The sequence below is a fragment of the Polistes dominula genome, unplaced genomic scaffold (assembly GCF_049000335.1).
Source record: "Polistes dominula isolate Pdom_NZ unplaced genomic scaffold, Pdom_raw_medaka contig_82, whole genome shotgun sequence".
NCBI classification, from domain to species: Eukaryota; Metazoa; Arthropoda; class Insecta; order Hymenoptera; family Vespidae; genus Polistes; species Polistes dominula.
The window spans coordinates 64,280-79,835 of record NW_028301046.1 but is presented as its reverse complement, the minus strand read 5'-3'; the positions used below and the strand labels follow the sequence as shown (position 1 = coordinate 79,835).

Genomic DNA, 15,556 nt, shown 5'->3' with positions numbered 1-15,556 from the left:
GTACGTTTCATAAGCGTTGCGAACAAGTGTTTTTCCTTCCTAAGTAGCTTTAAAAGCTTCTCCGAGGATTAAAATCCCTCGTGAATTTAGAATGTCCTCTTATCCTTACTCCTACTCCATTACTCCCTTTACTCTTATTTTGCTTTTCATGAGGCGACTATAGTTGTAGTTTCTTCTTGACCAATTTGATAGAATCAGCGATTTTGTGCGAATCAATGAAGGAAGGACATTGATCTACGGAGGAAAAAAGAGATGAAACCTGGGTGTGGAAAAAAAAGGTTTTAAAAAATGCGTGTAACATCGAGGCGCGATCGAAAGCGATACCCGTTGATTGCCGAATTCGTTAACCCTTTTCAAAGCGATCGTTCGACACGAATAGATGGAGAGAGAGAGAGAGAGAGAGAGAGAGAGAGAGCTACAAGAGGTAAAGAGATACGACACCCTAGCTAGAACGTTGCAGATTTACACGGTGTCGTTGTATCTCTCGTTTTCCTTGTTTTTCTATCCTTCTCTCTCTCTCTCTCTCTCTCTCTCTTTTATCACACAGCTCAACGTTGGAATTAAAAGTGGCGACGAGACGTGTCGTGACGCCGGGTAATAGTTAGTCCGGTGAGTATTTTGGCGGGTAGGATTTCGAACTTGGTATCTCCGGTCGTGTCGTTTTTCGATTCTTTAAAAGGGCTTTTTTGTCAACTACATTCCACGAATTTTACGTCTTTGTGATGTCACTTGGAAAGCCCTTTCTTTCATCAGAAATTTGCCCTTATCCTTCATTTATGAAATAAATTAATGATAATCGCAAATTTGCTAATTTATATCACTCTGTGGTTGAAATTATTTAAACGTAGGATGTCTAACGAGGCAGTTTCCCTCTGATCAGTTCGACTCATTTTGGCACACCGTAACGTTACGTTCCGTTACCTCCCCTGAGGCTCTCGACGAGTGCTATTGTGCGGTCTAATTTATAGAGAAACGACAGCCCGATATAGCCAGCGATAACTGCAATGACGTCAAAGATTCCACAATACTGCGGTAACCAACTGCAACGTTCGGATCACGGAAAATTGACTATCAAAGCGTGCACGTACATATGCAATAGAAGGTAGAACGAACAAAGCATAGGTGGTGTATCTGTAGGTATGAACTAAATCATCAAAAACGATATACATCGATCGTACATTTAATTACATTTCCAAAAATACATTCTCAAATAAAATTGTTTATAAATGAAAGATACAAATTCTAATACAAAGTTAAAGATCGTCTAATTCTATTCACAAGAATTTCCATACAAAATTCAACGTAGGATTGTAGTGTGTAGTTACCAATAACAGACGAAGGAGTTGGTGGCTGGCACGAGTGCTACTTATTTGTGTACTTTGTTCGACAAAAGAAAAAATATATAAAAGCAGAAAAAAAGAAACCCTGACATGGGGAACCACGCGCGTATACATAGTATATTATACATATATTATATAAACATATGTGTAATAATCAAGGTTGATCGCGTGCCATCGTCTTAATCAAGAAATTTTGGCTCCGGTCACGTGACTCGCACGAAACAACTCAACCAACTAAAGGGGATTTGTGAGAGAGAGAGAGAGAGAGAGAGAGGAGAGACGGGAACGATGTCACCCGCCATTTGGAGGGCTGAATTACGGTCTCTTAGGGATCGTTAACTCCCTAGAGAAAGCAAGAAGAGCTGCTTTATAAGGAGACTAGGAAAAATAATGTCTCGTTCGTGAGAACAATTAGTATCAACGGCTTCAAGGGAAAAGTACTCTTAGGGTAAGATGTACTAGAAATTCGTGTACCGATTCGAAGCTTGACTCTTAGTACTTAGTACATGGCCGACTTTCCTAATGATCTATCACACGGCTTGTGGATTTAAATGACCATCTTTCCATCTTTTAAGAATACTCCTCGGCTGTTCTATTTTGAAAAGTACACAAAATATCTAGACCAGTAAACTCGAATGAAGCATCATATCTCTCTCTCTCTCTCTCTCTCTCTCTCTCTCTCTCTCTCTCTCTCTCTCTCTCTCTCTCAACGCGAAAATTCTTTCTACATTTTTTTTCTCTTTTGCTTTTTTGCTTTTTTGCTTTTTTGCTTTTTTGCTTTTTTGTCGTTTAATGTATTGGTATACTTTGCATTCGTACACGCTCGAAGGGAGTTCGGACTAAGCTTCTTCTTATTTTCCCTTCGGGACGAGCGCTCGCATTATTATTATCATTATCGTTCGTGTTATTATTATCGGACTGGTGTTCGTTGTAGACCGTTTCGAGGGGTGAATTATATCCTCGCGGGGGTCGTTAGACTAGCAGAGAAAGGAGTAAGAGGTGGGAAACGAAGACGAATAAAAAGACGAGTAAAGTAATGTAACATCCGTGAGAATAAAAACACCGTAATTATGCATCGGCGTGTCTTTTCTCCATTGAAATCGTTCGGTTGACTGCAGCTTGAATTTAAAATTCGATCGACAAAATGATAATAACGATAATTATGATAGGTGAAAATGTTAAATAAATTAATTATCAGCCGTAATATCGTTAGGAAAAAGAATCAAAGTGCATACACGTGTATAGGGTATGTACGTATATCGATATTTCTCGTGCTACCTTTCAAATATTCTGCATTGAGAAATTTCGCATAACAAAGTCGTACCTCGTACGATCGATCCAGGGAAAAAAAGATTTAAAATAAAGCCGCCTTTAAGCCGTCACCTGTCACACCTGTCGGTCGCTTCAACGTCAAAGGGTTAAAAGGATAATCAGAGAGAAAGAGAGAAAGAAAAAAAAAGAAAAATGTACATCGTAGTTTTGTTTTATCGAACACTACTGCTGGTAGGGAAATTCTACGAGGGTGTCGAACTAACTCTTCCTTTTGCCTCGCCCTACTTGGAGTGCTCTACCCCCTGCCAGTGTTTCTCCCTCTCGCAAGATCCTCCATCACGGTCGGTGGCTGGTGCGAACTGTGATTACGGATTTGACGACTTTGCCACGAATCGCGGCGACTCACCCCTTCGACGTTCTCTCTTGAAAAATGGGGAGAAGCAAAAACCCAAAGAGAGAAAGAAATGATTGGTACTAGGATGGCAACTCTGACGCAACCTGGGATGCTTGTTGATGGCCTACGGTCTAATTTCAATGGCCGTGTAGAACATAATTACGAGTAAAAAAAGAGGAAATTCTCTAATCAAAGAATATTAGCAACGTCAAACTATAAACTATAATACTATAAACTATAATACTATAAACAGCTCGAATAGAGATCGTTCGAGCAAATCAAAACTCGATGTACTGAATGCAGCTGTTAAAAATCGACGTATAATAAATCGCACGACTAATCGAATCGCACGTTCGACATTGCTTTCTTCAAATATCTACATATTTCTTTGTCTTCTCACTGTTTCTTCTTCTCACTAAAACAATCACTAATCATCTATCCGATGTTGCCTGTCAATATGTATCAAATGTACAAATTGTAAATGTTTCTTTAAAGAAATATCCATCCTGTCGTCTGTTTTCTTCATTATACTGTCAAAATCAATCGTTAATAGAATCGATATCGTTATAAAAGCAAAACTAGAATTGCAAAATATGGAAATATACAAATAGGAAATACATATTTTTGTAAGCAGAAAATCGTATATAAACGGTAAAGAGAATACACAGATAGCTTTGGGCATTCGCGTACGCTTACGTTTTTCGACAAAATATTATTTTTCAAATTGTTGTAATCGTTTGTTTTAATAAACATCCGAACGACGAACAAAAAACTAGTCGAACGGACTTTCATTTTAACAACTGCAGTTTGAGAACGTCAAAAGCTTTAGTTAGTAATGGGGAAGAAACGGCAACTTTGAGGCCTGTAATCCGTGGAGATAAAAGCTATCGGCAATTATACGAGTCAATATTATTTGTTAGTTTACCGCAAGAAACGATAACAAACTCTGTGAATCTCTTGAGAAAGAACACCGAAAGCTCTTTCACCCAAGACTCTTCTCGCAAGAGTTGTAAGCAATCATCTGTAAGGATCCGCTTTAACGAAGAAAAAGTAACGATATTAAAAGGTGCGACGACGTCTTCTCGCGTTTAAAAGAAAAAGAAAAAGAAAAAGAAAAAGAAAAAGAAAAAGAAAAAGAAAAAAGAACAAGATGGGAACACATAGCCTTTGATATTTCTTCCTTGTGTATATACATAAGAGAGATCCATTAAAGGCATGTTAAATATAAAGCTACTTTATATAACGTTAGCCAATAAAGAAGCGTTTATCTTTCTAAAAAAAAAAAAGAAAAAAACCACGAAAAAATTGTATGCGTATGTACATATTCTAAAAATAATTATACGATTTTTCTTTCCACTGAAATATCTTGAGAAAGTCCTCGAAGTACAATAATGTTCATTTATGTGATATCGTTTTAGCTTGTTAAAAAAAAAGTTGAAAAAAGAAATATAATTGATAAAAATGATTTTGATAAAGTCTGTTTAAATGCTTACTTAAATGCAATTTTGAAAGAAAAAAGCTCTTGAAATTCGGTAACACAAGTAAACTCGATCTTTAGTCTTCGTTCTCTTATTATATCTCCCTTTTCCCTTTTTATTTGATCTACCTTGAACTCATTCAGTAAATCATCCACTTTCCATGGCACAGTCTTATACAACTTTACACGTGAAAACGTCCCAGAGTAAATGACCACTTTGTTCCATTTACATCTTTCTACTTGCGGTTGAAAAATGAGCAAACCATTTCGTTTGTACAAACGTCTTTACGAGAAAAAGGAAGGCACTTAAGCTTGTCGAAGGACGCCCTCCGCGAATAAGCGTTTTTGCTTATACTTTCATGTGATTTTACACCCAGGAGTGAAAGATATAGAAAAGAAAGAAATTATACAAAAAGCAATTAACAAAATTACATACATTTAACATACATTTGTTGTAAGATTTGTTGACTCGACAAAAACAAAGATACAACGTAGTTGCATGCGCGGGACGTTAGCCATGTCGCATTTTGGTCTTTTGGACTCGTGAATGCGAACATAGGGAAACGAACGAGGCACCAGGGACTACCCTGGATTTCGATTATCGTCGATAACTCGGCTGGATGTATCCCTTCCACTGCGATGGTAGTTTCCGGAAATTCGCTTCGCCTTTGGGATTATCCCACCTTGGGAATTCTCATCTCGGTACCGCGACTCTCTATCTTTCCCTCTCTTACATGCGCGCACACACACACACACACACACACACACATGTATATATAGTCTATCTCCTACCAACGAGCTTTGTCTTCGTTCCGCGTACCGATTTGTCCCAAATTACTTCATCCTGGATATTACAGGATCTGTTCGATTATTATCTCGTCGATCCTTCGTCGATCCTACGCCGATCCTACGCCGATCCTACGCCGATCCTACGCCGATCCTACGCCGATCCTTCGTCTTGCCGCTTCTATTCCATCTAAGTCACCACTATCTATATCTTCCTCCTTCTGATGTGAGCCTTCTTCCAAGAACGTAAGTTCCCTATAAACGCGCTTCCGTTTTGGCTTCGCGACAGGGATAATCGAATCTCCCAAATGGAATATATTTCTTTGCAATCTTTCACAAATCAAATAACCAAATATTCCAAATACTTCAGTTAAATGTTATAAGACATTAATGTTACTATTCAATCAATTGTTTCAGAATGTTCGTTTCCACCACGTTGGGAAGGCACCTGGTTTCAAAGTGGCGTGAGGCAATCGATTGTAATATCCAGGAATGAGCTTTCCAGTAAAGGCAGGTGTCTCCACAATGAGGGCGACAAGTTCCTTTTAGTCGACATGTGAGTAATTATTATTTTTCCATCTATACGATTTGATTTCCATGATACGATTTCATCGAATATTTACGAGATCAAGGGTTCAATCAATAATATCTAATATAATACTATCGAATGAGTACAACAACAGTAGCAAAACGAATATCATTTCTTTTTTCAAATTTGTGATCGTTTTTGCCCATCAACGTGTGACGGCAAATTTGGAAATTTCATCAATTCTAAAGCCGCGATATATCGTTCGTTCAATCTTGTCCCTTTTGCGAGGATAACTTTAGCAATGACATACGTATACATATATATATATATATACATACAAATATCGATATCGATACCGATATCGTTATTTTTCAATTTATCGGCGTTGAGTTAAATGACGAGCTCGTCGTGTTTGTTTCGCAATTCGTATCGGTTCGATCTCTCGTCGTGTCATATCGCAGCCTTGCTGGCGCCTCGCCCGACGGTTCCTTGGCTCCTTTCTCCACGTAGAGTTTGGCCTCGGGGCTGAAAAGGATTAAAAGCTTCCAAGAGTAGAGAGAAAGCTTGGGATCCATCGTCAAAGAAAAAGAGAGAGAGAGAGAGAGAGTACTAGTGTTACGTGTAGAGTTACGTCCTTCTCCTCTAATACCCACGATATACACATAAGGAAAGAAAGGTACAATGGGGTTACGTGGGGAGGTGTTACACGCGAGTACGTGCTAGATGAAGAACCTTGTGTTAGAGAGAGAGAGAGAGAGAGAGAGAGAAAGTCGACGTTGTTTCTCCGCGTAATGCTCGTGTCACACGAGTTGCCTCAAGTTTTCGTGGAGATTTCTATCGGCTTTCGCCCTTCTCTCTCTCCTCCTCCTGCTCGCTCTCCTTCTACCTACCCTTCTCTCCAGCTTTTTCACCGTGGGGGCGAGTGCGATCGATACGGCCCGGTGAGCGAGATAAAAAAATATCCGAGAAAACGGGCTCACGATACGCGCCATGGTCGAAAGAAAATGTATATAACCGAGAGTGGCTCGTTTCTCCTACCTTTGTTATAATAAATTAATCGTCTACTATACGTACCCTTTATTTTGTGAGAAAAACAGAAAGAGAGAGAGAGAGAGAGAGAGAGAGAGAGAGATAAAAAAACTATTTTACTAATATATATTATATTTAGAAAAATTATATATATAAAACACTCAGTGTACACGTACTTTTCAAATAATCTTGAAAAGAATTTAAAATACGCGAGATTGTAAAGTACGGCAAGCGCAAATGAACGAGAAAAATTTCATAATCATGATTGTGCGCTTTTTTATTTTCTCTCTCTCTCTCTCTCTCTCTCTCTCTCTTTCCCTTACCATTCCTTGATCCTTCTTGGAAGAAGGATGAAGGAGAAGGAGATACTGAGACACTGCGGGACTTTAAACTAAAGGAACATCGTCTTTCTCTTCGTTCCAGGAAATCCTGCTACCGCTGCGTCGTCATTCACGAGAAGCACTCCAATGTTCTCCAATACAAAGAGAGTAAGTACAATCTGCGAGAAGGACGAGGGGAAGTAAAGTAGAAGAAGCTCCATGGAAAAGATGGGTAGATTCGCTGCTGTTCTCCTCGGTCTTTTTCTTCGCAACATTGTTTCTCTTCTTTTATTTTCGATCGATAACGATTTCCCAGTTGTGCGCATTTTGCCGCTCGATCCAAAATCCACTCGTTAATTATAATGTCGATTATTAATTAAAAGCTCGACGATGACGAGTTGTAACTTATACAAAGTCATTCCATTTTAATGAATTATATATTATACGTTGGTCTTTTCATTCGATAGGATGCTTGAGTGGAATGTTCGGACAGTTGAATGTAATATATAGACAATATCGTAGCTTTTTGCTTTTATCATAGCGTTAAGAACACTTTGATCGGTCAACCGTAATCTAAAGTGATAACGCTCCGACTAAAGGACCAAATGAATACTCGGGAAAGATTATATATCGGTGAAAGTATATATGTGGGAGCGTTATAGAGTAGTGTAGGTAAATATGAGTTGGGATGAGAAGTAGGTTATTGATTGGAAGAGTAAAAACTACTGGGTTTGACACGTAACACTTATTGCTTCAATAGTTTTATCGATCGTGCCAAAAATGATCGAGCGAAAAATAAAAAAAGATAATCATCAAAATCATAGGAAAAGGATTGAAGAAAAAAATAGAAATAGGTCAAACGACTGGAAAAGCTATGAATTATCGCAATACGATTCTTCGATGCAAACTCGATTTTTTATTCACGCGAAACACCGTCAAAATATCGACAGAAAGGGAACGAGAATGGCATCGTTCCGACACAGTAGAAGAAGACAATTTATTATTAAACGTAACGAGAGTGAGAAAAAAGATCGAACTTTTCAAAGTATCTCTCTCGTAAAAGAACAAAATCCCTAGTATTGTAGGATAGAAAGGATATCGCGAAGATCTACAGTTTGGCAGTAGATCAGAAATGAAAAAGAAAGGAAAAAGAAAGGAAAAAGAAAGGAAAAAAAGGAAAAAAAAGGAAAAAAACCAGAAAGCAGTGGGTCGTGCAAAAAAGGATAAGAGAAAAGGACGACGTACAGAGAGCAGCGCCAGGACTGCCGGCAATGGATGTTGCCTCTTCGCCCATATTTTTCAACGATTTGTCAAAGTCTCCTCTTTCTTTTGTTTCGACTTTTTTTCTTGAAAACGGATTTTTAATCTACCTAGCGTTATACCGCAACCAGCAGCAGCGGCAGCAGCGGCAGCAGCAGCAGCAGCAGGCTAGTAGTAGACAGACAAACAGGAAGAGAATACACTGTCGCCCGCAGCTTGCGTTTCTCTGCTTTTCGCGGTTTCAAATCGTCGTCCTGCTGGCCGCGAAAAAATATGGGTCGTACCGAGATGTTGATACCTTGGAAAAATTGTAGTACATAGATACCTAGGTATATACAAAGTATAGATGGGACGAAAAAATGCAGTGCTCTAACTTGAGTTCAAGTAGCTAGAAAAAATGAAAATTGGATGACAATGGCGATGATGACTAGACCGGACTACAACCAGACGGGCAAAATCCCACTTTACTACTACTATTTGCTGTCTGTTTACATCGGAAAAACTTCTTGTCTCCGAATTAAAAGGACAAAATAAAGACAAAGACCAATTAATGCTGGAGCAACGTCCTGTTAAAACGGCGTTCTAGTCTCGCCGTCATATTCTATTTCCCATTTGGAAAATTGAACGTCGACGAAAGCGCAAGTAGGTAACGGCGAACGTTTAATAATAATAAAAAATAAAAAATAAAAAATAAAAAATAAAAAATAAAAAAATAAAAAGGTACAGGGTGGTGGTTGTGTAGTAGTTGTATAACTAAAGAGAGAAAAGAGAAGAGGAAGAGATTGCGAGGAAAAAGAGGACGAAGAGAAACACAATATTGCACTTTTTGCAACGCTTTAATAGTTTTAAAATTAGGTCCCGTTTTCCCACCCATCGCCTCGGGCGCCACAATATTATTGCTTCGTGCTTTCGGTGTTGGCGGATGGAAAGAAAAAATGAAGAGATAAAAAATATCCGCGTATGGCTGTTCTTAACGTCAACGAAATTGTTTCACCTTCCGCTTGTTTCACTCTTTCTTCTCTAACTTACTTCTCTTCATTTTCCCATTTCCAGCGTATACTTAATAATTCTCTCTTAAAATGCGTCTGCGTGAATATGTAAAAGTAAAAGAGGAAAATTTCAATAGAAGAAACTCGACGATGCTCTATGCACTCGAGTTTATGCACGAAAGAAACTAATAGTCGAGCTTTCGTACATTTTTCTTCGCTTAGAGTAACACCTGCGCACGAGAAAAGTTAAGTTCATTCGCAACGACGAAGTCTTTGCCGACTCGTCACGCCACTTTTCCGAACTCGAAGAAAAGAGATCGCGAGGAGGAACCTTTTCTACGCCGGAGTTACTTCTACTCGTCCATATGAACTTGCTACTTTGACAAAATTCGTCATCCCAACACTTTTTTCTTATTTTCTTCTCGAGTAACTTTTGTCTTGGCTTTTTATTTCTTACACCGAATATATCTAACCGTGCTTTACCTTATTCGTTTTACCTATTTAAGGTAAGTTTCCTTCTATAATAACAATTTCCTTTCATTTATTATAGGAATTTGTGCAAGTACGTATTTTAGAAAAAAAAAAAAAAAAAAATATGTTTCTGCTCGTTTTTCCCTACTCTTTGCCAGAATTCTTTTTTTGGTCACGATCTAAACGAGCTTACATTAGTGCGGTAATTAGCGCACTTGTGCCGTTATTACACGCAACATTTATGTATGCGAGCGTAGCTATGGTTTAGCGCGCGACCATCTCGACTTTTACTCCAAAACATTAATCTTAATTAACCAGCTTTATTACGCGTATGCTACGAAATCCGACGTTTATATATGTAAATCTAAATGAGTTAGAGAGCTACGAGATCCTTCGATAATTCTCATTTCATTCGAAACAAAATAACGAAACAAAGCAAACTAGTCGCCGGCGCTATTAAAAAGCTCGAAAGTTCTATAAATGGCAGACAACATTTAAATAATCGTCATTTGAAAAAGTATTTATAGCGATTTAATGAAGTTTTCACGGTCGAAGGAAAAAGAAACAAATCTAGAGAGGAAAGTTTGAAAATATAGGTTAATGTTTTCTCGAATCGTGTCCTAATATAATATCATCATCCTACCTTTTAAAGCCATGAAAATCGAACGTGCCTTCTTTGAAAGTTTGTCGAACGCCCTGGTTAATGTTCTCTCCAAACGACGATCGATATCATCGTATCGTAAAATCGTTCCGACCGTGAAAAGACACCTCGGCAACTTTTCATTTACGCGCTCGTATCTACGTTTCCATGTATATATATATATATATGGACCATATGTACTTTCCAGAGAAAATATTCAAAAGCGAGACGCTTTTTGCTCGCGGCATAAACGATAGAAGAATTTTTTACCTTTCGCTCGGTCTCGCGATTAAAATTCTTTACCATTTTGATGGCAGACGTATGAAGAAGAGATATTTCATTCTAATCATTGTCGGACAGGTTTAAAACCCAAGCACAGGTTTAACTCGACGATAAAAAAAACTCAAAGTTTCATTCGTTATTTTCCAAGAGAGATAGATAATAATACTATTTGAATAATTCTATTAGAGTATTTGTTAGAAATATTAAGTTAGTTGTACAATACTAAGCATGCATATACAAACTGTAAGATAAATGGAAGATTAATTTCTGTTCGCAGCTTACTGCCACACTAGAAACTCCTTGTCGTCTTTATGCTCGTACATCACTGGCGATGCACTTCTGTACTCCATGTTTCGCGAGGAGGCACTCCCGGTACCATGTCCCTTTCGAGGACCAATGACTTTCTCGTATAATCGGGGTCATGGTACTTGTTCCATTCCGCAAAGCAACGTTGACACGTGCACGGACGATAGTCGACTCCTTTTCAGGTATCAAGCTTGTCCGGATGTCTCCGCCTCTGAAAGTGCTGGTAAGTAATAAACAATTAGAACAATAGAATAAAAATAGAGACGAAAAAAAAACGTCTACGTTCGCTACGTTCGTAGCTTTGATCAAATATTTTCGTACTACACCATCAGGATATTCTCAAAAGCGAGTTAAGCGAAAAGTAACCGTCGAAGGGTTAGCAGAACTGCGAGAGAGAGAGAGAGAGAGAGAGAGAGAGAGAGAGAAAGAGAGGGGTATAGAAGATAAATCGCATCTCGTAGAAGGCTTCTCTACAGATTCTCTTATCGGGAATGACTTGGTAAGGACTCGACGACCTCGAGATTAACGATTTCGTGTCGCATCCTATAGATCGAGAAATCGAGGGCGGTTACCGAGCTAAATGTCTCGAAGAACGTAAGACGAAGAAGATCAACCCCATCGCTTTTGTCCTGTTAACGAACATCCCACCCACTCGATTTGAAAGGTACAGAGATTTATACATTGGAACGAAGCCAACATTTTGTTCGTTTTATCTTTCTTTAAAAAATAGTAAATAGACGTGCATCTTTTACGATAGAATGATACGGTGAATAAAATAACTGGACGGGATCAAAGAGAATTTTATCGATAATTTTATCTTTAAATTAATTTCTACAAAAGACGCATTACAATAATATTTTATTTCGTTTCCGTTAGAAATTCGAATCGATATTATTTAAGTAAAATTCCGACATAGAAGTAGAATAAATAAAGCAATATATAACGTGTAAATACCACGAGTATAAACACGAACAGATCAATGAAGAGGCGAATACGGAATACGCGAGAGCGAAACGACGAACGGGCAATCGAGAGAGAAAAAGAGAGAAAGAGAAAGAGAAAGAGAGAGATCTTTCGCATTTGCATTTTTCCTCGGTGGTGATTCGATTTAACGTCGATACGCTTTAACCGCGCGTTTTCGACCGAACGTCCAGCCAAAATGAAAACAATTTGATGCGAAATGTAACCGGCCTGAAACGTACTTTTAACCAGCGCTTTGTGGCGAAGCTCGACGCTTGCTACGGTTGGACGACGAATTTTCAAAAATCAAATTGCCTCTACGCTTCGATGTGACCCTCGCGATCACCCAAACACCCGCTCGATCTCTTTACACGCGTCGATTCGTTCAAATGCGTGCACTCTAATTGCACCATAGCCAAATATAAAATTGGACCAACAAAAAAACGACAAAAACGACAAAAACGACGAAAACGACGAAAACGACGAAAACGACAAAAACGACAAAAATATACAGCTAACGTGATACTTAGAAATTGATACAAACGTACGATATAATATACGAGTACAGAGCTATGTACCAATTTGTTATAACCTCCAAGTTACCAACTGACGAATCTCATTTAGAAAGGTAATAACGTGCCGTTTTCGATGAAGTGCTACCGACCGTAATTCTCTTGCTGGAATCTAAAAGACCTCTCTCTCTCTCTTTCTCTCTCTCTCTCTTTTTAACACGCGACACGATCCTTTACGTGCCAGGAACAAACATATCCTTATAGAGTACGAGAGAAAATCTCCTCCTCGATGTAAAAAGGGTACGAGATGACGGTTTTTTCGTTTGGCTCTTCGCAAATTGCTCGCGACGTCATTCGGTAGGATCAAAAAGGGAGGCTAAAGGGGCAAGAGGGTAAAGAAAGGAAAAGAAAGAAGTAGAAGATGTGATTTAGATACGCGGCTCTTCGGGATAGCCTGGATTTCGAAGAACGAGCGGAAGGAAATAAAAGAGGGAGAAAGAGGGAGAAAGAGGGAGAAAGAGAGAGAGAGAGAGAGAGAAAGAGATGAATGAAAGAAGAAAAGGAAAAGGAAAAGGAAAAGGAAAAGGTAGTCGTGCCAATGATGATGGTAGAGGTGGCGATAGAGGATGATAAGATCTCGCTCTTTGCACTCTCTTCTTCTCGTTCTCATCGGTCGAAGCCTCGAGGCGACTTCGTTACCGAACCGATAATTGTTGGTTTCTTTCGTCGTCTCTTTTCTACAAAGGATCTTTCACCGTTCCAGAAAAGTACGATCCCGAACGATCCTGCGGCGACAGCTTCAAATCGGGGTATCGTTTTTTAGCCGGAAATTTTTCTCTTTCTTTCTTTCTTTCTTTCTTTCTTTCTTTCTCTGGTCACTCCTCTCGACTCGATTTCTCCTTTCGACTCCTCGGACTTTCAACTTCCCTTTCTTTCTTGTTACTTTCTCTCTTTTCATCTCTCACCCATTCTCTCATTCGTCTAGTTCCATTTCGTTTTTCCACTCTATTTTTCTTTCTTTTTTCTTTTACAGATAGTTCCAGCCATTCGTTTACACTTCCGTAAAAGTTCTTTCGCGATCGGTTACAGAGACTCTCAGTCACAGGGTTTATGATTCTCGATGGTACATGAAGGAAATATCTTTTGTGCGTCGTTCTTGTCTTGCCAAGATGTGAAAATCTTGTCATTAACGGAAAATCGTCGTCGGCTTTTGCTCTAGACGACGAGGAAAAAAAAATTGTCGTGAAATATTTTCTAGCATCAATCATACATACACCTCTCTTTCTGTACGTGACATTAAATTCTTCTTCCACATTTATTCGCGCGATATAAGTTTCAATAAAAGATAACAATTAATTTAGAATTCGATTGAAAGGAATTTGAATTGGTTTTCATATAGCAATAAAAATTATTCACACCAATATGTCTGCGTAACGATCATCATGAATCGATAAAAGAGTGATGAAAGTTTGCATGTATGTATCTTATCGGTTTGTTCATTCGTTTCAAACGTTTACATATTTATTTTATCAAAATATGACTATAAAATATATATGATAAATAAATATTTCATTTGTTAACAAAGTTTGGAAAATGTAATGTTTCGTTTTTATTTGCACAAATGAATTATATAAAATAAATACGAGTCGGGGGTAAATATTAACAAAGTTGTGGTATTAACCGAAGGGCATACATAACATTGGAATTGTTATCAATCGTTTATTTTGTTATAGTTTGGATAAATATTGAATTAGTGATAAATGAAGGAAGATTGAAATTTCTTTGATGGCTTATGTTATAAGGTAAATCATTGCGTTTCCAGTGGAAGAGCTCGAGTGCTTGGCCACATGGAAGGAGGGTAGCAGCCGGTACCTCGTCGGCCGTTTACATCACAACCACGCGTCGAGCAACGAAGATCGATACCGATGCTTCGTCTACGAGAAGGCCAGTCAGACGGTCCAGGCCAATCTAAACAGAGCTGGTGGCATGGGCATGGGCGGCATGGATCACGACGTCACCCTACCGAATGGAGGACCGAATGGAGGACCGAATGGGGGACCGAATGTAGGACCGAATGGAGGATCGAATGGAGGACCGAATGGAGGACCGAATGGAGGACCGAATGGAGGACCGATATCATCCGAGGGCGCGGCGGAAATATACCAGGTGGCTCAAAGCGGCGACGCTACTTGCAATGGCCTTTTCAGTGCTATGGAGGGTTCCAGGACGATGACCTTGAAAAAAGGTGACCTCGATACATTCAATTAAACGTTAGACAGATTAATCGGTCCAACCGAATGGTTGGTTGGATATATATAAAACGATCGCACGTCGAGTATGCGAACTGATCTCGTATTGCAACTAAATATCGTCGATATAAAAAGACGAAATATTTACACGGTTCTAAACTCAACTTCTTTCTACTTTCTTTCTTTCGATCTTCTTCATTTTTACTTACTCTCGAGCTCCTCATTTTCAGTTTACAAACCCGTATTTTAGTATATATACGTACTGTCTCGAGGCAAACTTCGTTAACGGATTCCACTTCGGTGGTTTTTCTCTCTCTCTCTCTCTCTCTCTCTCTCCTCACTGTCCTCTACAATTGCCACTTTCTTTCACGAATCGTTTTAAGTCGAATGCGTAGTAGTCAACGACACGCGGATAAAACTTGCGAGTGGACGAGCATGAGAAAGAAAAAGGGAAACTCATTCAAGGAGCTTTTTAGATATATATCAAGTCTAAATAAAATAACAAAATATATTGTATTATCTTTCACTGTTAAAATCAATTTGTAAAATATGCATTATTACGAACGTAGAAAATATGCTCGACGATGGAAATGAAGGAACAAAAAGAGGATTAAAAAAGGTGAGAAAAAAAGAAAAGGGAAAAGGGTGGACAGGAGGAGATCTTGTAACACAGAAACTCTGCCAGGAATCTCTTGTCTTCCGTAGTAGAAAGGAAAGGTAGCGTAAAAGCTCGAGGAGGT

The 15,556-nt window shown here is 38.8% G+C and overlaps 1 protein-coding gene across 12 annotated transcripts in view; it reads left to right on the top strand.

Moving 5' to 3' along the window:
- The window catches only part of LOC107072214 (uncharacterized), a 198,905-nt gene that overhangs the window by 146,814 nt on the left and 36,535 nt on the right, over positions 1-15,556 (top strand). For all 12 annotated transcript variants that reach the window (XM_089175210.1, XM_089175207.1, XM_015331970.2 and 9 more), the window contains 4 exons: positions 5,687-5,825; positions 7,251-7,315; positions 11,067-11,318; positions 14,390-14,812. In XM_089175210.1, coding sequence (XP_089031336.1) covers positions 5,824-5,825; positions 7,251-7,315; positions 11,067-11,318; positions 14,390-14,812 — 742 coding nt within the window. In that variant the 5' untranslated portion in view covers positions 5,687-5,823. The remainder of the gene's footprint in view (positions 1-5,686; positions 5,826-7,250; positions 7,316-11,066; positions 11,319-14,389; positions 14,813-15,556) is intronic.